The sequence below is a fragment of the Acinonyx jubatus genome, chromosome A1, assembly GCF_027475565.1.
Source record: "Acinonyx jubatus isolate Ajub_Pintada_27869175 chromosome A1, VMU_Ajub_asm_v1.0, whole genome shotgun sequence".
In the NCBI taxonomy this organism is placed as follows: Eukaryota; Metazoa; Chordata; class Mammalia; order Carnivora; family Felidae; genus Acinonyx; species Acinonyx jubatus.
The window spans coordinates 2,334,754-2,362,238 of NC_069380.1; the positions used below are offsets into that span (position 1 = coordinate 2,334,754).

Consider the following 27,485-nt stretch of genomic DNA (forward strand, 5'->3'; position numbering starts at 1 on the left):
AACCGACAGAGCCACCCAGGCGCCCCGTATCAGTGTTTTTTCTTTAAGTTGAAAACGCACATTTCAATTCGTGTATTTCAGAGAAAAACAAAAAACTGTTAAGACCCTCTCCAAGATTTTTTTCTTGGTCTGTTTCCTGTAACTTCTTCTCTAGCCGCAGAAGGGAGGAGGAAGTAGATAAATACCCAGCAGGCGACATCAGGAAGGCTGTGTTTGACTCCATCTGCAGGGTGGGAGCGGCAACGAGAGAAAGGGTTCCAAGAGATTTGCTGGGTTTCGACGGGGTGGGTGAAAAGCAGTCCTACCAAACGACACTAGAAATAAAGGTGCGGGTTTAGGGGAAGATGATGAGTTGGGTCTGGAGTACGGGAAGCTCCAGGGAACTGAGAGACGCGCGAGCAGGCATCGGGCAGCAGGCTGAGATACCGAAGTCTGGCGCTCAGGAGAGCGGCCTGGGCCGGAGACAGGGACACGGCCGGGGATCCGGGATCTGAGAGTCCCAGCGGCACACAGGGATGCCAGACCACGGGGAGCAGGAGAAACATGAGCGGGCAGATCGTAGGGAGCACCGGTGCTGCGTGGCCAGGAGGAGGCGGAGAAACCGACGACAGAAAGAGAGGTCCCAAGAGAACTGGGATCATGGGGTTTCAAAGAATCCAAGAGAACTCGTGGCACTTGGATTTGCCTAATAAAAAAGAGATCTTTCCGGCCTTGACCTCAAGGCACGGTGGAGAAGCCGTACGGACGTTATTCCCACCGTAACTGTGGAAGCAGAGACCGTTGCCTTCATCTTACAGATGCAGTAGACACTAAAGAAACGTACGAGCTCCAAGGGCACACAGGAGTGGTGACGCTCCGGACCCCTTCCGTCCCCAGGGCTGGGCGCCCTCTTGCCAGCTCCAGAGTCGTGCAGCAGACGTGCTGCTGGAGGGACGGAGAACGCGAAGGGTCGGGCCTGACCTCGCGGTCAGAGTGGAACGCGGGCCGGCACAGGAAAGCCCACGCTAAGGGAGGCCAGCATTTGGAGGAACGGGGAGCTCACGGCTCTCACTCTGCCCTTTCGCACGCAACGCTGCCGCGCATCTCCCTGTCGGCTGCTTACACCTTCTTGCCATCATTCAGTCATACTCTGAGTCCCGATCTCCCTACCGGCCCTTCATTAACGAAGGCTGTGCTTTCATACGCTCCGGGGTCAATGGCAGGAAGTTAGGTTTCATTCCCCTCCTGCGGCTGCCCAGTGCAGATTATTTATTCCTTCTTGCTGACTTTGAAATGAATGCCATCGATATTGTCTACCCTTGCAGTCACTTATGCCTCTGGTTCCTCCTAAGCTCTCTCTCTCTTTCTCTCTGTCTGTCTCCTTTCCCCTATTTCTCACACTATTATCCTCGTGCACTTTACCTAAAGGAATAATATCAACCTTTCTGCTACGGACTTCCGTTTTGCTTTTCTGACAGTCCATCACGAAGGGCCTTCTCCCCAGCCATCTAGAAATACTGGCTTGTAATGCTTTTAGAAAGCTTGGAAATGTACGATGCCCCTATTCTCTCTGGGAATATAAATAGTTCTCCAGCTGTGTAAGGAACAGGGAGAACTACCCAACAGGAAAATGTGTGAGTAGGCTGATGAATTTATCTCCCTTGACAGTTTTACACACACACACACACACACAAGAGAGAGAGACATACAGACATATAGGTGCCTGAAAGTAAAGAAAATAAAGAAGTTCCCGATCACCTCCCTCAGTGTCCTCTATATATCTGTAAAGATACACAGATTCACAGTCCTTCTCCTGGAGACCAGAACCACGGTTTCTGGAAATGGCCACACTCTAAGAGAATCCTGACAGAATACTTCTCATGACGATGCTTTTCCAATTCCTCATCTGCCAATATGCGAAAATGCTTCATGCATCTTATGCTGTGAGCAGAGGCTGAATGAGGAGAACGGTGCTCTCAATTTCAAGAAGAGAATAAAACTTAAAAAAAAAAAAAACCCTCCCCCCAAAAGAAGAAGAGAATAAAGAAAACCTACAGATTTTTTTTCCCTGCCTGAAGAACTAAGACCGTAAGTAAACACAGTTTTGGAAACCGTAATAACTACCTTCCCTTCAAACCTCACCGCTGCTTCCAGGCCTGCATCATAATCCGTGTTACGGAAGCACTGCCACCACTCGCGACCTTCTCTCTACCAAGAAAAGGGGTGTCTGCCTACTGCTCTTTGAAGTCTCGACCCCTGCGTCACACTTCAGGTCTCAAAGACATTGCCCTTCATCTGCCCAACAGCCTCCTACTTCCTTCCGAGATCCTTACATTTCGCCTTCAAACTCCATCCCCTCCTGTGAGATGGGCTTTCTCACTGCTTGCTCAGGACTGAGAGGTCAGCCCCTTCGTTCAGACTCCCCCCATCAGAAGGGCCTGTTTGATTTCCCCAGTTTAGGTGGCTCACGGCCGAATTTCACGGAAGGTTTCCTAGGAGGGAACCCCTAGGATGGTAAGAAAACAACACGACAAAATACGGGGTCCTAGAAGCCCTGGGGTGAGAGTAGGTAACAGCATCAGTACTGCCGGGGTCCTGGGCGTCGGGAATGCAGAATATCTTCCCCGGGTCTGGTAACAGGGAGGTCACTGATGGTCCCGACAAAAGTGGTGTCGCCGGAGGGTGGGTGCTGGCCCAAGTGGGCAGGAGGATGCCTGGCCTGGCACGTGAGGAAGTGAGCACAACGCAGCCCAAAGGGCTTGGCTACGAAAAGGGCCGAGAAGTATGGAGAGAGCAGGAGGCAGATGTAGGGTCACCGGAGGGAGGCTTTTGCTCAAAGATGGGAGATGTCCGGAAGTCGCTATGTAAGAAAGCACGACAGAGTGCGGGACAGAGAATGGGGCAGGGGAGGGAGTAACAGCAGGGTGAGAAGTCTCGGGAAGGCAACAGAAGAGGCCTGGCACCAATGCGGGAGGCAGGCGGCCCTTCCCGTCACAGGGAACGGTGCTCCTGTCACACGGTGACGGTGACGGGGACGGGGACGGGGAGAGGACGCGGCTGTCCTGTCGGCTGCCGGAGACAGAGGCGGTAGCTTTGGAGGCACGGCCCCTTTACTTTATGTAAAGGAACAAAAGGTTGAAAATTCACAGAATTCTTCCGGGCACAGGACGGGATATACTTCATTGTGAATTCTACTGGTTTTAATAATTACCTTCATGATTGTGGACACGGAAAATGGTATTAGGCATATGTTCTTATAATCTACAGTCAGGTAGTGCAACTTAAAAAACCTGTTTTGTGCACAAGGCTGCCAAGATCAGGCTTCTTTACTTTAAGCGACTTCATTTTATAGGTAAGGAACTCTGAAATGACTATAGACCACATAAAATACGGTAATACAGTAAATAACTTCAATTTAGAGAAGATCTAGGTCAGGAAAAGGAAAAACATTCTATAAAATAGCTGTTGAGTCATTAAACCGATAAAATGTTGGTTACCAGGGGGCAAACATTTCACCTAGGATATTTTAGAAATATTTTACATCAAAAAAGTGTCTAAATGAAAAAGAAAATAAAATTACTTGGTGATAATTTCATGCTTTTATTCGGGTGTTGATAAAGTCAATGTATTCTTTCTAAAATTTATGACAGTGTTACTGCTAAATGGATTTAATTTTGCTGATAAGTGATACCAATTATAACTGGGAAAAAGATCCATATAAAGTGCCAAACAGTTTTAACTGGAAAATAGTTTTAAAAACATGTAGTCTTCACACTTTCAATTCACAGAAAGGCTAACTCAGATTTGTAACAAAAATATTCCGGAGACTCACTCAAATAGGTCAGAATAATCTGTCATCAGCAATGTCAATGTTAACATTAATTAGCATGAAATATAATTAGCATGGAATGCAATTTTGATTTCTTTTAATGTTTATTTAGTTTTGAAGGAAAGAGACATACACTGTGAGTGGGGGAGGGGCAGAGAGGAAGGAGACACAGAATCCGAGCCCGACGCGGGGCTCGAACCCACAAACCGAGAGATCGTGACCTGAGCCGAAGTCAGATGCTTCACCGACTGAGCCACCCAGGCGCCCCTGGAATGCAATCTTAGAGGAGTATCTGTTACGTGCCAGAGAACATTTAGGCAACATGCTAGGCCAACGACCACACGGAGTCTTCCTCTTAGAGAAGTTGTGGTTTAATTACAGATATGAGAGACGGCACAGTGTAACAAAATGAAAACATGAGAAAGAACAAGACCTCCGGTGGTTCCAGAGATGACTTTAACAGAGGAGGATGGCCAATGGGCAGGAAGCCGACGGGCGAGGGAAGTCTGGCCAGAACCGCAGGTGGCATTTAAGGCACTCCCCAAAGTGGGGCAGGTTAATGGCAGGGAATGAGTCCTGTGGAGGTTACTTCTCTGCAGGAGTGAAGTGTGCTTCTGAGGCCCTTGAAAATGAGTCTCTCGTGTGAGTACTACAGATTAATCTTTTCTCTCTCAGATACTTCTCTCTTAAGATAAATTTTTTAAAGTGTATTTATTTATTCTGAGAGAGAGAGGAGAGAGAGCGTGCATGTGCACAGGGCAGAGAAACAGGGAGAGAGAGAGAATCCCAACGCTGGGATCGAACTCACAAACCCTGAGATAATGACCTGAGACGAAATCAAGAACTGGACACTTAACCGAGTGAGCCACGCAGGCACCCCTCTCTTAAAATAACTTAAATTTTCTGTCTTCGGTTTTTATTTTATGAATTCGCCTTAAGAATAACTTTTAACTCCTAAAATTACATATTTGTATTAATGCTTTATACGAATGCTGAATTAACCTCCTACTTAGACTAATATTCTGCCACAAGGTCAGAATTTTTCTGGAATTTGCCTTCCCCCTGCCCTGGCTTCCTTTCTTCAGGGGAAAAATACAACCAGATATAAAAATAACTAGTTTGGGGGCACCTGGGTGGCTCAGTCGGTTGAGCGTCCGACTTCAGCTCAGGTCATGATCTCACAGTTTGTGGGTTCGAGCCCCGTGTCGGGCTCTGTGCCGACAGCTCAGAGCGTGGAGCCCGTTTCAGATTCTGTGTCTCCCTCTCCCTGTCTGTCCTTCCCCCGCTCATGCTCTGTCTCTGTCTCTCAAAAATAAATAAACGTTCTATAGACATCACTCAAGTTTTCACAACTGGTAAATATGATATTTTTCTTCAAGTCTCACAATGCATTCAGAAAGTATCTGTCATGAAAGGATACCTCAAAGCCGTAGCTTTGATCTAAATATCAGTATTTGGGGTTTAAATATTATACCTAAAACCACTCTAAAGTGCCAGATTAACGACAATTTCCTAAAATCTTTATTAACTATGACTTTAAAGGTTTTACTTATTTTAATTTATAAATTCACTAATAAGAGGCCAAGGTCTGGTTAACATTAAAATCTTATGAAAACATACAGCAATCACAACACTGCCAGTATTATCAGTTATAAACACAGCCTATGATCTTCGTCAGTTTTTACGGCCATGTAGCAGATACTATAAATGTTACAAACATCTTAATTACACCCTTTCAACAAACCCATGAAGGCGGGCATGACTATCTTGTTTTAAAGGTGATGAAAATGAGAATGAAAGAGATTAAGTAACTACCCGAGGTCCTAAAACCAGGAAAAATTTGAATATAAGCCTGCAAGTCCAGAATACACCCTTATTCACTACCCAGAGGCTACCTCCCAGGAAATTCCCACTTGACAGAAGTACATAGGGATGTTGTGGTGCTGGCTGGAAGGAATCAGGTGAGGGCTGGGGTGGGGTGGTGTCACGTTTCGTAGGAGGAGCACTCGTCAAATGTACGTAAAGTCTATGCGGTTCACCAGATGCCGACCCACTGACGTGCGAGCAGGATCGATACTCGCTAATAATCAGCAGTTTGAATGCTGCTGCCTTCTTGCAGTCAGGGTGCCAATGTGCCCCCCTCTTTGTCACATTTTGTTTTCCTTCTTATGGAGCGTTACGTGATACGCTTATTCTACACTTACTTTAAAACCAACGCTGACATACAAAAACAAAGTGAAAACAAATGTTGATTTGGGAATGTCGTAAATCTCTCGAGCTAAATGGTCACAAGTCTCCTGCACTCAATAAAAGGGTCATGAACGACTGACTTGGAAATTACACGCGCAGCTTAATTCTCCAGCTCCTTCCTCAGATAACAGGACAGAACGTTATCGGTTATTCATTCACCGCCACCTTCAGGTGGACCCTTTTTCTACCTGTCACAGACTGGTCCTTACGTGAAAAGGACCACGCAGGTCCTCTGCCTACTTGTACGGGTGTATTTAAATATATTCCACCGACACTCACTGAAGTGAAATTCGACTTGAATACATAGGAGAGTAAAGCTAAACGCCATTTAGGAAGTGCTTTTACTCCCCGTCTAGGACTTGGGGCAGGTTACGTAACCTCTTTGCGCCTCAATTAGCTCATCTAGAACACGGGAGTATGAAACGAAGGTACCTTCCTCAAAGGAACGTTGAGGACTGAACACGGTAATACGTGTAGAGGGCTACGCATACGATGTGATACGTAGGAAGCCTTCAGTATGTATTTCCGGCATTCATGTTGTTACTGAGCATGTGCGTTTGTTTGGAAGCACTTCTGGCACCGCACCGCGAGGCCGCTCCCCTGGGTGAGCCCCCGACCAACCACCCCTTCTCAGGCCGCTTAAAGGGCTCCTCCTCTTCTGCCCGTTCATTAAACTGACCTGATCTATCTGGGGGCCTCTTCTGCCCTCAGTGCTTCCTACGTGGTCACATCTGCCACCGTGGCTTCCAGTGCCATTTTCGATGATGATAAGAAAATCTGAACGCCTTATGTCCTAAACTGGACTCATTCTCTGCCCCCCCCCCCCCCCCTTCGCTCTTTCCCCTACGATCCACGTATCCTGGTGAATGGCGCAATCATTCGCCTAAACCAGAAATCTGGGCATCGGACATGTTTCCTCTTTCTTCCTCCCTCTCATATCCAGTCAGTCATTAAGGCCCATCGCTCTATCACCAAATATCACCAAAATATCTATCAAATCTACACTCTTCTCTCCATTTCCATCACCTCCTCTCCAGCATACAACCTCTTACCCTTATTGCAAAACCTCCTCACTCCATTCGCTAGCCAGCTGCCAGAGTGATTGCTCTCATCTGTCACTTGCTTACTTTAAACTCAAGAGCAGCCCACGGTTCTTAGGATAAGGTCTAAACTCTTTAACACACCCTCTACAGGTACCTAAGATTAAGGTTCCGCCTACCTCTCGGCTGACCTCCAACTGCCCTCGGCAGCTTCACACCCCTCCGAAATGGCGCCTGTCCTCTGTGTTTACACATCTGCATGCTGGTCTATGCTTCATCTCTCCTGACTCAACCAGTCTCCCACTCCTCTACTCCTACCCAAATTTTCTTACTGCGCCCTGAAATTCTCTCCACGGTAAACATCCTTCACCTATTCATTCACTGTACGCGTGGTCTTGCCTTATCTGAAACCTGGATCTCCGCTAAGGACTTCTGAAAGGGAGGTTACTCATTTTTTCCCGCCTCGCTGCTAATTCCAGACCTTTTTTCTTCTAACCTCTTAACAAAAATTTCTGTTCCTTTGAGGCAAATGTCATCGGCTAGGCCACTGTCTGTTCTTCCTTTAGCGGTCATCTACCAAAGTGCCCTCTCCCCATCTCTCAGTCACCCAAGGCTTCAGTAGCTGGTTCATGGTCCATCTCTCTGATCACACTCTCTCACATCCTTGGGAACTAATTCTTGAGATTCGAATTCCAGGACTATACCTAGAACCCCGAAATCACCCAGAACCGTTTCACCTCTGAAATCGTAAACCTCAGCACTTCACTCGTTGACTGCCAGCTCTGTTCTGCTCCGGGAGTCCTACTAGAGCTGGCTCTCAACCTCACTGGCAGATCTCACTTCCCTGTTCCACTTTCTTCTTTTCATCTCCCCTTTCCTTTCTTTTGCAATCCGACTTTCTTCTCTATTATCTTGCTCAGATTGCATGGCTCCTTGCTTAAAACCTCTTTCCCCTCAACAGCCTGAATTCCCTAGCCTGTGACCCTTCTACCCATTCGCTCAGCAAAATCCTCACTCTACTAAAGCTGTCCAACATTTCGACTCCCACCCGTAGCCGGCAGGAGAATCGTCCCATCACTGCACTGACTGGTGACTATTCTTTCATGACCGACGCTATCTTCCGTCGGTCCCTTGAGGTCCCTTCTTCGATCCCTTGAGGTTTCCTAGGACTCTCTGGTTGGGTCTCTTTCCTAATCACAGAAGCTACCTTGAACCTTCTTTCTCCACACGTCCTACTTTATAAAAACAATCAAAGCTATCCAAAACAACCTGCTTCAGGTTCTTGCCACCGAATTTGCAAAATCTGCATGAAACACCCACCTGTATACATCCTTTCTTACTGGTGCAATGGAAAAGCTGTGCACCCTGTGGAATGCTGATCCTCCCATTGGTGCTCTGAAGACAATCCCTTCTCTCCCATTTTCCAGGAGTCTGTCCCACTCATACTTCCTTTCTCTCATTTCCTATCTCTCCCTCTCATCAACAGGAAACGTGCTCAAGTCTCTTGGTCTAACATGAACCAACATTCCCTGGGTCTGTCTCCGTCCCCAGCTACTGCCCTCTAATTCCTTTTGTTCACACCTAGGTCTCTCAAGTGGTCTGAACTTAATTTTCTCTTTCCCTAACACTTTCTCTCTTGGCTTCTGTGTTAATATTAGCTCGATTCTCTTTCGCGTCTTTGATCACTCTGCCCTAGTCTCTTCCTTGGTCACTGCTTCCTCTCCTCTGCCTTAAATGTTGGTATTCCTCTGGATCTCTCTGAGGCCTTCTCTTCTCATTTTAGATACCTGGTCCCGTTCCCCCTCCCCAGACTTTAATTAAAATTGTAATCGCTCAGAGAGTTTGAGAAAATTATTTCTTACTTGATGAGTATTTTATTATTTAAAAACATCTATTAAAGAACATGGTATTAAAACATTTTCTATGTAGATTCTCTACTGTATGCAGACCTCACAACTTAATTCCTTAATAATACCCCAGTTAAATAAAACACATAAATAGAAAATTTTTTTAATAATTCTTTTTCTTTTTTAATGTTTATTTGTTTTTGAGAGAGAGAGAGAGAGAGAGCGAGCATGAGTAGGGAAGGGGCAGAGAGAGAGAGGAAGACACAGAATCTGAAGCAGGCTCCAGGCTCCGAGCTGTCACCACAGAGCCTGACGTGGGGCTTGAACTCATGAACCGTGAGATCATGACTTGAGCCAAAGTCAGGCACTCAATCAACTGAGCCACCCAGGCACCCCAAACACATAAACAGAAATTTAACAACAAATCAAAATTACCTTTATCGCCAAGGTCTCTAAAAAAGGTTGATCCACGACAAGCTGGTTGGGTTCCTGCCAGTATATCCTCGATATCCTTTGAATACACATTAAAATCTTTAAGTTTAACTTATAAAAGTACATTTTCTATGTCACCAAAAAACAAATGAAAAGAAATAAAGAAAGAACTTTCTCCCACACATACTACTTACCTTTTTGGTCAGCTTCTTCACTGAAGTTTTACCTATAGCAAAAAAGAAACATTATTTAGTATCCATATTACTTGGTAAAACTCAACTTCCACTAACAAAGAAAATCATTTAAAAGACAAAATAAACAACTAAATATTTGTTAAAAAAAAAAAACTTGTCAATTTTGCTAATATCCTTATATCAAAGTTGTGAGCCGAGGAATTCCGAGTCTAAACACAAAGATACGTGGGTTCTTGTAAGACCTAGTTTTCAATTTCACTCACCCTACTTCAGACACGTAAAATCTTATCACCATTTTTTTACTTCTCTTAGTTGTCTGTATCATAAGTAAATTCTTGCCAAAGATGATTTAAAAATTCTTTTTGCTTTCACTGATTAAAAACATATGCATTTATGTTTTAGAAAGCTACCTTTTGAACCCTGAAAAGTTCTCTAAAGTTTACAGCTCTTCAGTCAATTTAAAAGTCTAGCCAACATGACTATCCATTCTAAAGTAATGTTATTTTTAACAGTTTCCAATTGGATCACAGAGAATTAAAATTCTTGGGGCCCCTATGTGGCTCAGTTGATTGAGCATCTGGCTCTTGATTTCAGCTCAAGTCGTAATCCCAGGGACGTGGGACTGAGCTCCGAGTTGGGGGCTCTGTGCTCCAAGCGTGGAGCCTGCTTAAGATTCTCTCTCTTTCCCTCTCTTCTTCTGCCCCTCTCCTCTGCTCTCTCTCTCTAAAATTAAACAAACAAAAAAACAACCCAAAAATTCTTTCAGGTGGTTAGCCATCTTTTTTACTGCTCACAGCTTTTTCCTCTGACCCACTATAATTCTAAAGCAATCAGTTGCTTCTTTTGTTGAGACTTTCTCTGATGACAGCCTCAAGTCATTTATACATCTGGAATACTGAAAAATGTTCTCCAGTACTTTGTTTCCTGCATAAGCCATGTGCATCCCAAACTCCCCCTTCTGCTCTCAAGATTATCTTAATCTATGAGGTTCCCTCAGTACAATGAAACGGTCTATGAGAGTTTAGGTGACGGGTTAAAAAAATAAATATTTTTACACGTGCCTTTTCTGTAGCGTGGGATGCTTAATTTGGACTATAAATCTACTGGGGATGAATTCTATCATTTGGCATTAATAAACCATCAAGATTTTAGCTTTGCACTATTAATAAAGACAGTAGCTGTGAATATGACGGTCTCATTTTTAGAAACATCTATGACCATGTTTATAAATGTAGATGTTACTACTCTGGGATAATTTTAAACTATTATGTGTTACCCAATGACAAAGAACCCTAGATTCTAATATTAGGTGCTAATATACCATTAGAGTATCAAATAGACAAAACTTATCATTTAATTACAAACCTAAGGGTTTGTGTGAATGTGTGGTAATACAATGCCGATAACAAACCCCAGAAAACTATGTAATACGTGTATTTTATCTGCCTCTGCTATATTCTATTTAAAAAAGAAATTGATCATGATTCACTTACCTTATATTGTTTTTAAAGTCATATTCACATTTATTCATTACTATAGGCAGTTTTATTTTTAGACAATTAAGGTTAGTCCCCAAAAAGACTAATCCTTGTACCCAACTGAAAATGTATTCTAGGAAGTAATAAACGACATCTTGAAGGTGACAATATGGATGGTTTCTAAGTAATAAGACTATGTCTAAAGGGTCTTATATTTGCTTCATAGCTAGATTTTTTTTCTTTTTTTGGTCTTTTAAAATCTTTGTTGTTAAAAAAATGCTCTACTTGAAACCTAGTGAGGAAAGAAGGTAGCACTTGCTTCCCTGCATCTAGAAGTCTTGATGTCAACAGCTAAGTCAGTAAAATTCAGTACTAGATGGAAAAATACAACAATAAAGTCATGAACCAATTGATAATATACTGGTAATATAACACCAGAATCACAGGTAAGAACTAAATTCTACAACCCTATCAAGGCAGATTCCATCTCTGTCCTTTCCTTAATGTAGCCCAGTGATTAGCATTTAAATATTTATTGAATGAATAACTGAATAAGAATTAGAAAAGATTCCAGAATGTCTTCTTATTCAGATCCTTGCCTTGCAGTGGTTAATAAACTATAATCCTCATTTTACAAATAAGACAAATAAGGCCTACTGATGTGCAAAAGGAATTAGGTCACAATATGGGCAATGAAGGGTTTCTCACCCAGGATTTTCAAAAACTGGTGTTAGATGCCTCGAGCGCTATTAAAGTAGTAATTGGGAACCTGTGGACCACTCTCAACATGTCAGGAAATTTCACAGAACTGAATGATTGAGCATGAGGTGGCTAGAGGAGCAACACTGGCTATTTCGTGTGGATTACAAGTTCTGCTTGGTATTTGAATAGGCATTTGATTACACAAAATGGAGAAACCATGTACCTAATGAACATCTCTTGTAAAAAAACATTTTTTAATGGAATCAATAATTAGAAAATGACATGTTAGCTGCCAAAAAGGGATCACTCTCTTACATCAAACTCATTTTTAGATTAAAAAAAAAAAAAAAAGCGAGAGCTACCGGGGGTGAATGCCTAATCTCTTTTGTTTCCTCTTTCTCCAACTTAATAAACTTTTCCTTGAGTAAGAGAAGGGGTTGTGGTCCTTCAAACCCAGCACGCTCTGGCAGGTCTCTCCAGCAGGGGGATGTCTCGCCCAGGTACGCCCCCTTGCATATCACCTGTTCATATGCTGTACCAACGAGGAGACCAGAGATCAAAGTAAGAGGTCCATGGTCTGTAGTATGATGAGCCATGACCTTTATTCTTCTGACAGCAATTATAACGTCAGGACATATTTATTAAATAAACCCAAATATATTTGGACACATTTTCCTATTTAAGAATAAGGAATAAAATCCATCTGTAAATAATCTAATTTTCCTTCAGGTTTTTCTGATTTTTTTTTTTTTTTTTTTTTGGATCTGTTTTTTGGAGGGAGGGGAAAATTCCTGCTTTTCTTTAATTATTTCTACCTTCACACACATAAAAAACCCAGTCTTACTATATCATCGCTATTCCATGTACCCTCATGTAGTCATATGTGGAAATAACAGAATGGGGGAAAGCAGCAACAAAGGTAGGTCTAGAGTTGAGACTGTAATGTTTTACTATATGAGCACGAAGAATGGAAAATACATTGTGGCTTTCTTGGCAGGGGAAAGCACAGATCTTGAAGATCTATGAAGCACCGCGATGGAATTCTGGCTCAGGAAGTAGAATGTTTTTAAGGGTCTCCACTTCTAGAGATTCCACCATGTGGCTTTCACCGTTTACAGAGGATTTCTGAAGTAAAAATAGGGAACAAGCACATCTTGTTACAGGCAAACAGCCATTTTAATACTTAAAATAAGTAAAACTGCATTCATACACACTAAGTACCGTTACCGGCCAAACGCTAGCCAAAACAGCGTTATTTGATGCCTGTAACTGTAAAAACGTTATTCGTGGTATCTAATTCCATTTCATTTTGCTGGAAGTAAGTGGGCTTTCGACACATAGAAATTAGACAACAGAGACACTGCCATCGTATCTTTTGCATGAATATATGGAACACCTTGGCATCGATGTTAGAATTAGTACACGGCAGGACTAGTTACTCCAATACTTGCTTGAATCCAGTCACGGCTAATATGGAAACCGAGGCAGAAAATGACACATTAGCAAAACAATTAAACTTCCTAATATCAGTAATAAAAGTGAAAACTGGAGGAAAAAAAGGAGGGCCAATTAAATGGCGTCATTTTCCTTGAACAGAGCACGTGATTTGCTTACTTCTGCTGGAATAAATACAGGAATAGATACCCTCTGGTTGGTATTTCTTCTAGAGGGAGACAAATGGTGATCTGAGAGGTCTAAAACTGGCCTACTTGTCAACTTTGCCAAACTGCTCTTCAAATACATTTAAATTGGTTTTGAAGGGAAAAAAAGGTGACTCTTTTTTTGCAACCTCAAGTAGTGTGAAATAATAAGAACTACATTATAAACAGCAAATTATTTAATTCCAGTTTAAAAGCTGATGTAGGGGCACCTGGGTGGCTCAGTCGGTTGAGCGGCCAACTTCGGCTCAGGTCATGATCTCACCGTTCGTGGGTTCGAGCCCCGCTTCGGGCTCTGTGCTGACAGCTCAGAGCCTGGAGCCTGCTTCAGATTCTGTGTCTCCCTCTTTCTCTGTCCCTCCCCCTCTTGTGCTCTGTCTCTCTTCCTCTCAAAAATAAATAAACATAAAAAAAAAACTTAAAAAAAAAGCTGATGTAAAGGGGGAAATACAGCAGCTAAGAAACTAAAGGGGAGAGGGGAAGATATGGAAAGCTTCTCCAAATAAGAAATGCTGACATTAACATCGGAAGGATTAGCATGAATCAGCTCAGTACTGAGGCCCGGAGAGTTGGGGGCTCTAGGAACAGGGAGGAGAGCCTGCCAGTCACTTCTATTGTGATGAGGAGGGAGGAGAGGGGCAGTGTCATGCAAGTAGTTTTGGTGGCAGGAAGCCTCGGCAACTGCTATCTAAAGACTTTGATCTTCTCTTTTAGTAAGTGACCAGGTAGTTTGCTAGAACACGTAGGAAAAAGTGTAAGAAACAGCATGTGTGCATCAGAGATTGCTAGAAGAAAGAAAAGCAACAGACTTTTGTACAGGGAGGCTATATCCTGGGACCCTGATAAGTCACTTATTTTAGTAGTTTTATTTGTAAATGCTTTTGTAATTGTCTACATAGATAATCATGTCTCTGAACAAAGACAGCGTTAGCTCTTCCTTTTAAACCTGTAGGTCTCCTTTCTTTTTCTGGCCTTTTGGCACCGGCTAGGACTTCCGGTACAGTGTTGAATACGAGTGGCGGAGTGGACAGCCTTGCCTTGTTCTTGACCTTTGGGGCAAAGCGGTCAACCCTTCACCACTAAAAGTGATCGTAGCAACTGGCTTCATGTCCATATGGCATTTTGGGATCTAGCCTCAAAAGTGCCATACTGTCACTTCCACACATGTTCTGTGAATTGAGGCAAGGGGAGGGGACACAGGCTCCACCTCTTGATGGCAAAGCTGTGGAAGACCATATGGGAACAGAAATACTGTTGCAGCCATTTTTGGAAACACAATCTGCCACAGCATCTTGACCAATTTATCACCTATGTGCAATCTGAGCTGTGTTCTTCAGTAAAGGAAATTCTATCCAGTCTTCTCATACCCTCTGGTAAGTCCTGAGCACTCTTAGCCCCACTGACCTCTCCACTGAAACTTTAACACTGAAGACAGTCTATTACCCAGACTCTTAGGCTGTAAATTCCACGAACACAATAACACTATCTGTTTTATTCACCACTATATCCCAACATCCAACACAGTGCTTGTGGGCTTTAAACCTGTTCTTCTCACACGGGAAAATGCATACTCACCGGTTGGGGGTGAGTTGGTGATGAGCCAGGGGGCATGGAGGTCTCAAGTTACTTGCCATCATGCAGTCTGACAACTAAGGGAATCCTTATTGGGCTCCATTTTAGGCGTGCATGTGTTTGTAAGAAAGCGCAGGGTAGAAATGTTTATGTGTGTAGAGCAACCAATTGGAAAAAATTTGATACTTTTGTATAGTGTTCAAATGCTGTTAGAGTAGATTACACTTAGAGCCCTGGTCTACACAGGTACTGACCTCATGTTTAACTGGAAGAATGAGAATAAGACTTCTTTTCTTAGTGAGTCTTAGAAGCCTAACACAGCAGTTATTTTTTGGAAAATGAATTTATCATCAATCTGTGCTTTTAAAACGTTTGATCATATAAAAACCAAGCTACTTCCTATGAATCAATTCACTTTTCTACTAGAATTGCACTAGATGGATGTTTTGATTTACATATCTGTTAGACCCACAAGGAGTTCTCTGGTATTAAAAAAGCACTTAGGGTCTTGTTTTTATTATTTTAGTGTCTCTATTTATGTTTTATTTTAAAAAATATTTATTTGAGAGACAGCATGTGTGTGCACACGCTCAGGGGAGGGGCAGAGAGAGAGAATGCCAAGCAGGGTGCGTGCTGTCAGCACAGAGCCTGACGTGGGTCTTGATCCCATGAAGATCATGACTTGAGCTGAAAGCAAGAGCTGGTTTAACCAAATGAGCCACCCAAGTGCCCCTCCATTTACGTTTTCTAAACTTTAATAATTTTAATATTAATACTTAAAAAAAATTTTTTTTCAACATTATTTATCATTGAGAGAGAGAGAGAAAGAGAGACAGAGCATGAGATGGGAGGGGCAGAGAGAGGGGGAGACACAGAATCCAGAGCACACTACAGGCTCTGAGCTGTCAGCACAGAACCCTACGCGGGGCTCAAACCCACGAACCATGAGATCATGACCTGAGCTGAAGTCGGACGCTTCACCGACTGAACCACCCAGGTGCCCCAATATTAATACTTTCAATTGGGTACAAGGATTGCATTTTATACATGTATTTTGTAAACCTTGATTATGATATATTTCATATACCACAAAATCCATCCATTTAGGCTGCACAGTTCGATAGTTTTGTGTACGCACAGAGTTGTATAGTCATCAATCACCACAATCTAATTTCAGAACGTGACATCACCCGAAAACAATGTAAAACCACTGGTAGTCACTGCTCCGCCCCCATTCCTAGGCAACCACCAATCTACTTTCTGTCCCTACAGATCTGCCTATTCTGGACATCTCATAAGAATGGATCGTATGAAACGTGGCCTTTTGTGGCTGTCTTCTTCAATTTAGCATGACGCTCCCTAAGTTCATGCATGTTGTAGCAGCTTGCATCAGTACTTCACTTTTTTCAAAGAGCTGGATAATACTCCACTGTATGAATATGCTATATTTTGCGGATCCGTTCATCTGTTGGTAGGCATTTAGTTTGTTTCTGGTTTTTGGCTAAACCAGACAAAGTTTGGTTGGACAAGCTTTTGTGTAGAGGCACATTTTCACTTCTTGGATGGTACACCTAGCAGTGGAACTGCTGGGTCACATAGTAACTCCATGTTTAACATTTTGAGGAACTGCTGAATTGTTTCCCAAAGTTCTACCGGTTCACATTCCCATAAGCAGTATGTTAGGGTTCTCATTTCACCACATCCTCGTCAACGCTTTTTATTGTCTGTCAAAGACTGGTATTTAAACACAAGAAATTTGAAGCATAAACTTGAAACTAAGGGAAATTTGGAATATCTCGAAATCATAATGGACTATGTCAACAATGAATGTACATGGGTTTGAACTGTGAATGTACGTTCTCTTCCTTATGATCTTCTTAACATTTTCTTTTCTCTACCTTACTTTATTACAAGAATACAGTGTATACTATGTGTAACATACAAAATATATGTTATTAAACTGTTTATATTATCAGTAAGGCTATTAGTAGTTGAGTTACCGGGGAGTCGCAAGCTCTATGTGGATTTCTGACTGCATGGGGGTACGCACCCCAATCCCTATATTGTTTAAGGATCAATTGTACTAGTGAAGACCTACTTCAAGTACAACTAATAAACTGAAACTAAGGGTAAGCTGTAGTCAATTTGAAAAGCATAAGATAGACTAAGAAGTTTTGTTTTCTAAACTAGCTGGCTCAGTGAGAAGAGCAAGTGATTCTTGGTCTTGGGGTCATGAGTTCGAGCCCCATGCTGGGTGTAGAGATTACTTAAAAACGAATAAGTATGTTAAAAAATACTTCAGAAAATAAAATGTAGGTTCTATTAGTGGGGAGATGTGACTGAGCCTAAACCTTATTGTCTCTTAAGAAAACCTGTAGAAACAACTGTATAGAATTCTTTTTAGTCACCCAAGAGCATTTCAAAAAGCAATGATGAAACATTTCCGGAAGAACATCCCTACTTTTTTCACTGAAAATGAAAGAAGCTGGTGCAAAGACTTCTTTAGGGAAACGACCTTTTCAACAAATGGTGCTGGGACAACTGGATGGATACTCAAATGCAAAAGGACGCATATGGCCCCTACCTCTTACCATATACAAAAGTTAACTCAATGGATCATAGATCTAAACAGAAGAACTAAAACTATACGAACTTTTATAAGAGGTGAAATTCTTCATGAACCCAGATTAGCTCACAGATTCTTTAACGGACACCTACAGCACAAGCAACCAAGGGGAGCCTGGGTGGCTCAGGCGGTTGTGTCGACTTCGGTTCAGGTCATGATCTCGCGGTTCGTGGGTTCGAGCCCTGCGTCGGACTCTGTGCTGACAGCTCGGAGCCTGGAGCCTGCTTCCCATTCTGTGTCTCCCTTTCTCTCTGTCCTTCCCCTGCTCATGCGCGCTCTCTCTCTCCCTCTCTCTCAAAAATAAATATTTAAAAATAATTTAAAAAACCAAACAAACAAGCAACTAAAGGAAAGAAAATGGATCAACTGGACTTCATCAAGATTAAGACCTTGTGTGTCAAAGGAGACTATCAAAAAAGGGAAAAGACAGCATCCAGAACGGGAGAACATTACTGGAAATAATTTATCTGGTAACGGTCTAATATTCAGAATATATAAAGAACTCTTACAACTCCATAATAAAAACCTAAATAAACCCGGTAAAAATGGGTAAAAAATATGAAGATATTTTTCCAAAGAAGATGTTCCAGTGGCCAACACGTACACAAATAGATGCTCGATATGACCGTTCATCAGGAAAATGCAAATTGGTACCACAATGTAACACTTCACGCGCACTAGGATGGCGATCATAAAAAAACAAACATTGGAAAATAACAAGTTTGGGGGAGGGTATAGAGAGATGGAACCCTCACACGCTGCTAGCGGGAATGTAGAAACAGTGCGGACTCGGGGGAAGAGTTTGGCCGTTCCTCAAAAAGCTCGACAGAATCACCACACGACCCAGCATTCCGCTCCTAAGTGTACACCCAAGAGAAGTGGGAACACGTTCGTACAAAATCCTGCACGTGAATGTCAGGGAAGTGTTTGCTTATCTGCGGTAACCAAAAAGTTGAAACCACCACCAAGTGACAGATGACAAAACAGGAACAGTATGTCCATAAACTAGAATATGTTCAGCCGTTTAAGAAACGAAGTAATACATGCTATAACATAATGAGTCTTGAGAACATTATGCTAACTGAAAGAAGTCAGACACAAAAGGACAAATACCGTATGATTCCACTCATAAGAGGTATCCAGAATAGGCAAATTCATAGAGACAGGAAGTAGATCAGGAATATAACAAAGGTAAGTAGAGAGAGGGAGAAAGTATTACTGATTGATCCCACAGCCCTATCCCAGACCTTCAGAATCAACATCATCAGGGGAGGCCGGAAAGAGCTTGAGATTTTTAACAAGTGCTCCAAGTGAATGTATTATGAAGCAAGTTTGGAAAATCCTGTTATCGCATTTGATTAGAAAGAATGAAATTATACCTAATTTGATAGAGTTGAAAACGATCTCAGAGACTAGCCCCAAATTAATACCTATGATAGTGGCAAAAATAAAAACTATATATATATATATATATATATATGGTTTTTTTTTTAATTTTTTTTAATGTTTATTTATCTTAGAGAGAAAGAGAGAGAGAGAGAGAGATCTCTTTGACAGAGCATGAGTGGGGAAAGGGCAGAGAGAGAGGGAGACCCAGGATCCGAAGCAGGCTCCAGGCTCTGAGCTGTCAGCACAGAGCCCTAAGGCGGGGCTCGAGCTCACAGACTGTGAGATCATGACCTGAGCCGAAGTCAGACGCTCAACCGACTGAGCCATCCAGGTGCCCCAAGAACTATATATTTTAACTATAGCCATTTTAAAATTTAAGATCCATTTGTGGAATTTCAAAAGTCCAAGATAAATACACAAAGACATGGGCTCACACAAGCAACCCTGGCACATGCACCACAATAAACTGCCAACAGGTTAAGCTGAATTTGGTTTATTTATTTATTTGCAAATAGTCTATGTTGTAAGTATATACAAAGGCCCTCAATATATGGAGGTAGGAACAGTCAGGACCAGTATGGGGCAAGCTTCCTGTAGTATCTTTCTACTACTGGCCTTACTCCTCTCTTCCCAGACACTCCCTGACATCTCTTCTGTGACTCCTTTTTGTTTACACTTGGCTTTTAGTAATAGAGGATTAAGCTGTGACTTTATTCGTAAGGGGATTTATATTATAAAAAGGCTTCTGGTTGTGGGAAAAAACTTTTTTAAGAATTAAGCTAAAATCAGTCCAACAAGTGGTGGAACAGATATTTTTTATGGCGTAGCGGCAGCACTGATTTCCCTCCAATATTATTACCAATAATTATTATAAACTGTAGCTGCATAAATAAGAGATACAAATACCTGCCTTCTCTTGGGAAAGAGTTCTCACTCTATTACCTCAGCCCAGACACTTTTGGTTTTCCAAAGCTACATAAATTCATTAATGTTTGGTTTTCAGTTTTTAACCACTTAAACTTACGCACAGTTACAACTAAAAATACTTATTGTGCCCCCCCCCCCCGCCCCAATTTTGGGAATAATGCTTGTTGTAAAATCTTTAAAAGATGTGGAAAAGAATGAAAGAATTAAAATCCTTCACACTCCGAGAACGCAGACGCAACAACTGCCCCGATGCTTTGCATCTTCCCTAATAAGAGTAACAATTACAGGAAGTGGCTAAAATTTCAGAGCCCCCCACGTGCCAGAACTCAGTGCTCTACTTGTATCACATTACCGAATCTTCACCCATGAAGGGAGGTGCTGCTGGCATTCCCGTTTCAGTGACGAGGCAATGGAGGCTGGGAGACCCACTACGTCCAGGGGGCAGGGGCAGCGTCCCAACTCAGCACGCATGCTCTCAAGTGTGCTGCTCCCTTTCCATCTCTGTATGCCGACTCCATCCATGCCTGGAGCCCCTGGGCCCTACGATCTGTTTGATGCCGCCACCGTTGCATTGTTCCTTTTGCCTGCTGGTGTTGTAATTTCCCACCTGGCTCAGTTTCCACGTCCAACCAGTGCAATCATTTCCTCGCTTCTATTTCACGTTGTCACATGCTCTTGGCCGACCCCAACCCTGGTCAGAGCCAACTCCCTGCCTTTTCCGTCCCAACACTTGTCCAGTGAACATGGAGAAAAGTAACTACAATCACGATGATTAGACTCACTTAAAATTCGTAAGTAGTGACCTCCACTGGGATTACAATAAGGCTATTGGCGATCATGTTACATTTCTCAATCCTTACGATCAAACCTGACTGTTTTAGAAGACAACTCTGGCAAATCTCCAACACCCCACCCCCTTCTTCACTCTCAGCCGATGACCTGGATTCTTGATTCACCGAGAAAGAGAAACAGAACTTGCACGAGCTCCCACCATGCAGTGTGCCTTTTCCAAGGCCAAGCTTCCGCGGTGTTATTCGTCTCTTTCCCCTCCTACTTTCTCAAAGACTTTGTCCTGGAAACTCTCTCTTTGCTGCACTGTCAAGTTTCCCTCTCTCATCTGTCAACGTATAAACTTTTGTTTTTCCTGTCTTAAAAAAATCCTCTCTTGATCTCACTTCCACTGCCATCTACTGCCTCAAACTTCTCTTTCCTTTTATGCCAAACCCCTCACCTTCTATTTTCGTTTTTTTCCACTTTCTCTTTTCCCATTCCCATTAAAAGCAACTCTAGCTAGGCTTTTTTTCACACCACTGCACAAAACTGCACCTATGAAAAGCCACCAATAAACCCTCATGTTGCCAAATCCAATGTTCAATCCATTCATTTACTTGTTTTTTAACTGAAGTATAGCTGGCAATCAATACTATATTAGTGTCACATGTACAACATAGTGACTCCACATTTAACACATGACGAAATTCTGACCACAAAGGTAGCTACAACCATCCTTCACCATACAAAGTTATTACAATATTTTATTTTTATAATTTTTTCAATGTTTATTTATTTTTGAGAGAGAGACAGAGCATGAGTGGGCGAGGAGCAGAGAGAGAGGGAGACACAGAATCCGAAGCAGGCTCCAGGCTCTGAGCTGTCGGCACAGAGCCCGACGCGGGGCTTGAATTCATGAACTGCGAGATCATGACCTGAGCCAAAGTCAGATGCTAAACTGACTGAGCCACCCAGGCGCCCCTCACTTGTTTTGGTTTTTAGATTCCACATATAAGTGAAATCATTCAGTACTTGTCTTTCTCTGGCTTATGTCACTTAGCCTAACACCTTCTAGGTCCATCAATGTTGTAAGATTGCAAATTGCAAGATTTCATTTTTTATGGCTAAGTAATATTCCACTGCGGTATAAGATACATCATAGGCTCCCCCCCCCCCCCCCGCCTTTTTTATTTGAGTATAGTTGATACACAATGTTACATTAGTTTCAAGTGTACCACATAGCGATTTGACAGGTTTACACATTATGCTACGTTCCCAAGATACACTGCATCACTATCCACTCATCCACTGATGGACATGTGGGTTGCTTCCGTATCCTGGCAGTTGTAAATGATGCCGCTACGAACACAGGGGTGCATATACTTTTTCAAATTGGTGTTTTCATTTTCTTCAGGTAAATATCCAGAAGCGAAATTACTGGATCATATGGTATTTCTACTTTTAATGTTTTGAGTAACACCATACTGCTTTCCATAGTGGCTGTACCAATTTGCATTCCTACCAATAGTGCACAAGGGATCCCTCTTCTCCACATCCTTCCGTGAACACTTACATTTCTTACCTTTTTGACACTAACCATTCTGACAGGTGTAACGTGCTATGTCACTGTGGTTTTGATTTGCATTTCTCTGGTGATTAGTGATGTTGAGCATCACATGTGTCTGTTGGCCATACGGTTTTCTTTTTTTTAAATGTCTATTCTGACCCTCGACCCATTTTTAAATCAGATTGGGCTTTTTGGTGTTGAGTTGTATGAGATATTTATATATATTGGATATTAACCTGTTATCAGATACATCATTTGCAAATATCTTCCCCATTCAGTAGGTTGTCTTTTCATTTTGTTGATAGTTTCCCTGCCATGCAAAAGCTTTTTAGTTTGCTGTGGTTCCAACTGTTCATTATTATTTTTGTTGTCTTTGCCTGAGGAGACAGATCCAAAACAATATTGTTAAGACCGATGTCCAAAAGCTTATCACCTACGTTTTCTTTTAGGAGTTTTATGGCTTCGGGTCTCACATTTAGGTCTTTAATCCATGTTAGTTAATCTCTTAGCTTCAAGTAACACTCGTTTACTGAAAAGTCTTAAATTTACACTGTTGGTTCAATTCTCTTTCTTGTGTATCTAACTGCTTACCTAATCCCTTCTCTTGTTAATGAACACCTGCTATATGTCAAGTACTTTTCTGGGCATTTGGTCTGTGTCACTGAGCACAAGAGACAAAAATCCCTGCTCACAGGGAACAGGCATTCTAGGGGTGGAAGACAGACAGTAAACCCAGAAAATAAGTAAATTAGATATAGTATACATTAGACCATGATAAGTGTTATGAGAAAAACCTGAACAAGGTAAGAGGGATTAAAAGTGCAGCAAAATGAATGGGTGTGTGCGTGTGTGTGTGCGCGCGTGTGTGTGAGACTACAGTTCTTCATTGAGAAGGTAATTTTAGCAAAGAGGGAAGAGATATCTGGACGATGTGTTGCAGGCAAAGGGAACATCCAGTGTAAAGGCCCTAGATGGGACAGGTTTGTTGTGTCTGATGGGAAGCAAGGTGGCCGTGTGGCTGGAAAGGAGAGCTAAGAAGAGAATAACAGGAGTTTAAGGTCAGAGAGGTGATGGTGGTGGGCAGATAACTTTATAAAATACTTTAATGTCATCTTTAGTTCAGCTCTGTGTATCTGTCTAACTTGGATTTATGAGAAACAGAAGGGCAGTAGATAGCATGCTTATGTCTAGTCTTTGGAGAAAGGGCTAAAAATTTATGTTGTAGGTCTTGAGGATTTGGACAGCCCCCTCCTTCACTGCTGTCTGGGCTGGCTTTTTAGCAAACTTTCCTGTATTTCCATTGCAAAGCCTGCAAATGAGGTTAAAAAAGAAATTGCCAATCTTAGCACATCCTTCATCCACTTCTGTGCCTCCTGCCTTAGTTCGGTCAGCTAAATAAAAATGCAGCTCTGTCTGACTAAATGAATTGAAATAAAGTGTCCTAAACAAAATTTATAAGGTAGACAGATACTGTGCAACATTCCATATGTGCTATTATAACAGCATTTGTTCTAAGGCATTATATAAATATGTTAAAGAATCATATAATATGTAGGGGTGCCTGGATGGCTCAGTTGGTTAAGCGTCCGACTTCAGCTCAGGTCATGATCTCACGGCACCCGAGTTCGAACCCTGTGTTGTGCTCTGTGCTGACAGCTCAGAGCCTGGAGCCTGCTTTGTGTCTCCTCTGCTCTCTGCCCCTCCCCCACTCACAGTCAGTCAGTCTCTCTCTCTCTCTCTCTCTCTCTCAAAAATAAACATTAAAAAAAGAATCATATAATAGGTATAAGATATACATTATATGATAACAGAACAATACATTCGATTAAGCATGCTGGCCATTAAGGCAAAAAGAAAAGTACGCTTGACCACAAAATTTTCATTTTCTAACATAACACAACGTTCTAACAGTATAAAGACATATTATGGTAATCATAAACACATTTTCAGCAACGTTTTTAATTATGAAGATGCCAAAATTAATTCACTAAAATTATAATGTATGAGGAATACACCAAGTATCATATTCTACTAAAACAAGCAGCCTGATCAAACTACCATGAGAAAAAGTCATATGAAATTTGGCTGTTTTCTCCAAATAAAGCTTAAGTGAATTTCTCATGGCAGTATTGTTGCTTTGTTACAAACACAGCTTTATTATGAAACAGTTGGTTGTTAAGTTGCTTTGCATGACTAAGCAAAGAGCACAACACAGAGGAGAGACATAGGCACCAGCCAGAGCAACAAGGGCTCTGAGTGTTAAGCTAAAAGTTGTGGGAAATGCTAAATAATTTTAAGTGGGAGTGTAAAAGGATGGGTTGTTATTACGGGGAAAAAAGAAGCCTAAACTGAAGGAAAGGAAATAAGAAAAGGACAGACACAAAAGAAATTAAGGAGGCAGAATGAGCAGGTCTTGGTGATGGGCTGTATATAAAACTGAGAGAGATACAGATGTCTGTGAAAACTCCCAAAAGACTGAGTGGCTCAGGGAGGTGATGAGGGTTGTGCCATCACAAAGAAGATACGGGGAAAGAAAAGATTTGATGGGAATTCAGGCTCAGACACGTTGATTTTCTTTTTTAAAAAATTATTTTTATTTGTGAGAGAGAGAGAGAGAGGACATGTGCCTGCACACGCAATCTGCGGGGGCGGGGCAGAGGGAGTGGGGAGGCAGGGGGTGGGGGGAGAGAGAGGAGAGAGAGGAGGGAGAGAGGACAGCCAGAGAGAGAGAGAGAATCCTGAGCAAGCTCCGCACTCAGTGCAGGGCCCAACGTGGGGCTCGATCTCACGAGCCACGAGATCATGACCTGAGCCGAAGTCAAGAGTTGGATGAGCCACCCAGGTGCCCCAGACGTGCTGAGTTCCTAATGCCTGTGGGGATAACACCCAAGTGTCTAACGGACAGCCAAGATATGTGCTTCTGGTGGCCACCAGAGTTTGAGGCTAAAGCGAAAAATACCTAAAGGAACAGCCACTTAAACAGCTGAAGTCATGAGTGACAATAAAATCATTCAGGGATTATGCATAGAGTGACTAGAGCTAAGGGAGCATATGGGCATTTAAGAATCGATAGGTAGAAGAGTAGCCACAAAACCAGCTGAGAGGTAACGAATACATCTGTTAGAAAAAAACAAACAGGAAATATGTGTTACCGGGAGAACAAAGTTTCGAGGAGGGAGCCTTTGGTCTTGGCAATCTGGAGGTCGGTGGTAATGTTTAAAAGATAACATTCAGTGGAGAGGTTAGAGAGGAAGCCAGGCTGCGGGGCACCGAAGTGTACGTGAGCTGTAAAGCAAGGAGTATGGATGGCTGAAATCTGGCTGCGAAGACAAGAGCCAAAGAGAAGCGGAGATCACGTTCACGTTGGGGATTTTTCCGAGAGTAAACACACAGGATGACTTGTAAATTTCAGAGGAGGCAGTAGAGATTCAAAGAATGACAAAACTAGGAGATGTTGGGGGAATTAGTCTCAGCAGCGTGAGGAGCACACCAGCCTGAGGGTGTGTAAATGCCTTAGAGGGTCCAGGTGAAGCCGAAGAACGTAAATTTAGAGGCGCCAATCCGCACAGTCATGTGACTTTTCTCCCAAGAGGTCTTAGGTTTAACAAGAAAGACAAAGGAGAAAGATGTTTGAAAGCAAGTATTAGTGAGTGACAAGATGACAAACCATGCAGCTACAGAAAAGGAAGAAGATCCACAAGTGCTGAGGTGTTTTGGGTATTAGAAAGTGGGGCAGGTGGAGGGTCGCCAGAGACTGGGACTCTGATCTGAAATTTCTAAACCGGAGCAATCCCAGGCAATGGGCATAGGATGTGAGCGAAAAGAGGCCAGGTCCCTGGAACTGAGAACCTTACAGTTGTAAGGCTAAAGAAATTGAGTAGAAAATAGCAAGCTGGAATTCAATGTAAAGGAACCTAAATAAGGGAAAATGGTGTTTCAACCACATAAACTAGTGCTCAAGGGAGCATGCTTTTATGGCATTTAGAGTCTGCAAAGGGGAATCAACGATGGCACGGACCTGCCCCAAACCGAGCAAAGAATGTAGAGGCAGCATCGAACGTCCCCTTGAAAGAAGAGCAGGGAGGTGATTTACACAAGCCCCATCAATTACTATCAGCAAAGTGTATTATTTGCACGAAGTCCCAAAAACTGCGTCCCGGGCAAAAGTGAGTTTCGGATCTAATAAATCTCAGATTGTTTTGTTTCTTTCTGTTTATACGATGAAGATCATGGGTCACTGGGTTGGCTCTGCTTTTCCTTGTTTTTCTGTTCACCACGATCCGAAGGAATGCAACCAAGATTATTATCTTCTTATCCATGATGAAAAATGAAGATGAAGTACATCATATGCATAAAGGACGTATTATTTAGCCTGCAAATTACTGAATTCTTGATTTAGCTAAATGCCTTCTGATGAGTTTAATTGCATTCCAATGAATAATAAAAGTGCAAACACTCTTAAGAACCTAAATTGGTTAAATCAAGCACTGCATAAAAACAATGAAACAAAGAAAAAAGCCATGTAAACTTTGAACTTGATTAGAAGAATAGCATGGGTCTGTGGCTAAAATAAGGTGAAAGCAAAAACTGGATTCAACTGAAAGAAGATAAAAGGGAAGAAATTCTTTGATAACATTAAGCATAGAATGATAGTTGATGAGGAATAAAATACAAATGTTTAAGGAAAATCAAAGGAGTGAACCATTGAGTTAGGGGAAGAGAAAACAAATACTACTGCCTATTATTTACAAGTATATGATACATTAATACTTTGAGGATGATGATCCGTTCCTTACAAACTCTACTTGGAACACTTATGTGAAAAAATGAGCAAAAATTATAGTCTAGGAGACAGCATAGACATTTCTGATAACCAAGAGCTGTCTGGCTACAAAATATTTCTAGGAAATTCTTCCGTTATCTTTTGTTTTTTCCCATACTGTCTATCATCCCGCTGTTTTGTGTCTTTTAGAACCAAAATTTTCAGAGAAAGCAATCTATATCTGCTGTTTCCCTTCCTTCTGATTCTGTTCACCTGCCCACCAGTCTCTTGAAACTGATCTACCAAAGGTCCTAATGGCTCATGCTAGTGACCAAATGCAATAGCCTCTTTCCAGTTATCATTCTACTGGACCTTTCTGGAACATCCACCCACACTCTTGACCAAATATTTTCTGACTTCTATGATACTCCATTCTCACTGCTGGTTAATAGTCGTATTTTA

At 42.2% G+C, this 27,485-nt stretch overlaps 1 protein-coding gene across 1 annotated transcript in view; it reads right to left on the reverse strand.

Moving 5' to 3' along the window:
• The window catches only part of MICU2 (mitochondrial calcium uptake 2), a 137,764-nt gene that overhangs the window by 66,027 nt on the left and 44,252 nt on the right, over window positions 1-27,485 (reverse strand). Inside the window, exons 3-4 of the mRNA XM_027064533.2 lie at window positions 9,572-9,603; window positions 9,381-9,456 (exon numbers count right to left, since the gene is read on the reverse strand). Of these exons, the coding sequence (XP_026920334.2) occupies window positions 9,381-9,456; window positions 9,572-9,603 (108 nt within the window). The remainder of the gene's footprint in view (window positions 1-9,380; window positions 9,457-9,571; window positions 9,604-27,485) is intronic.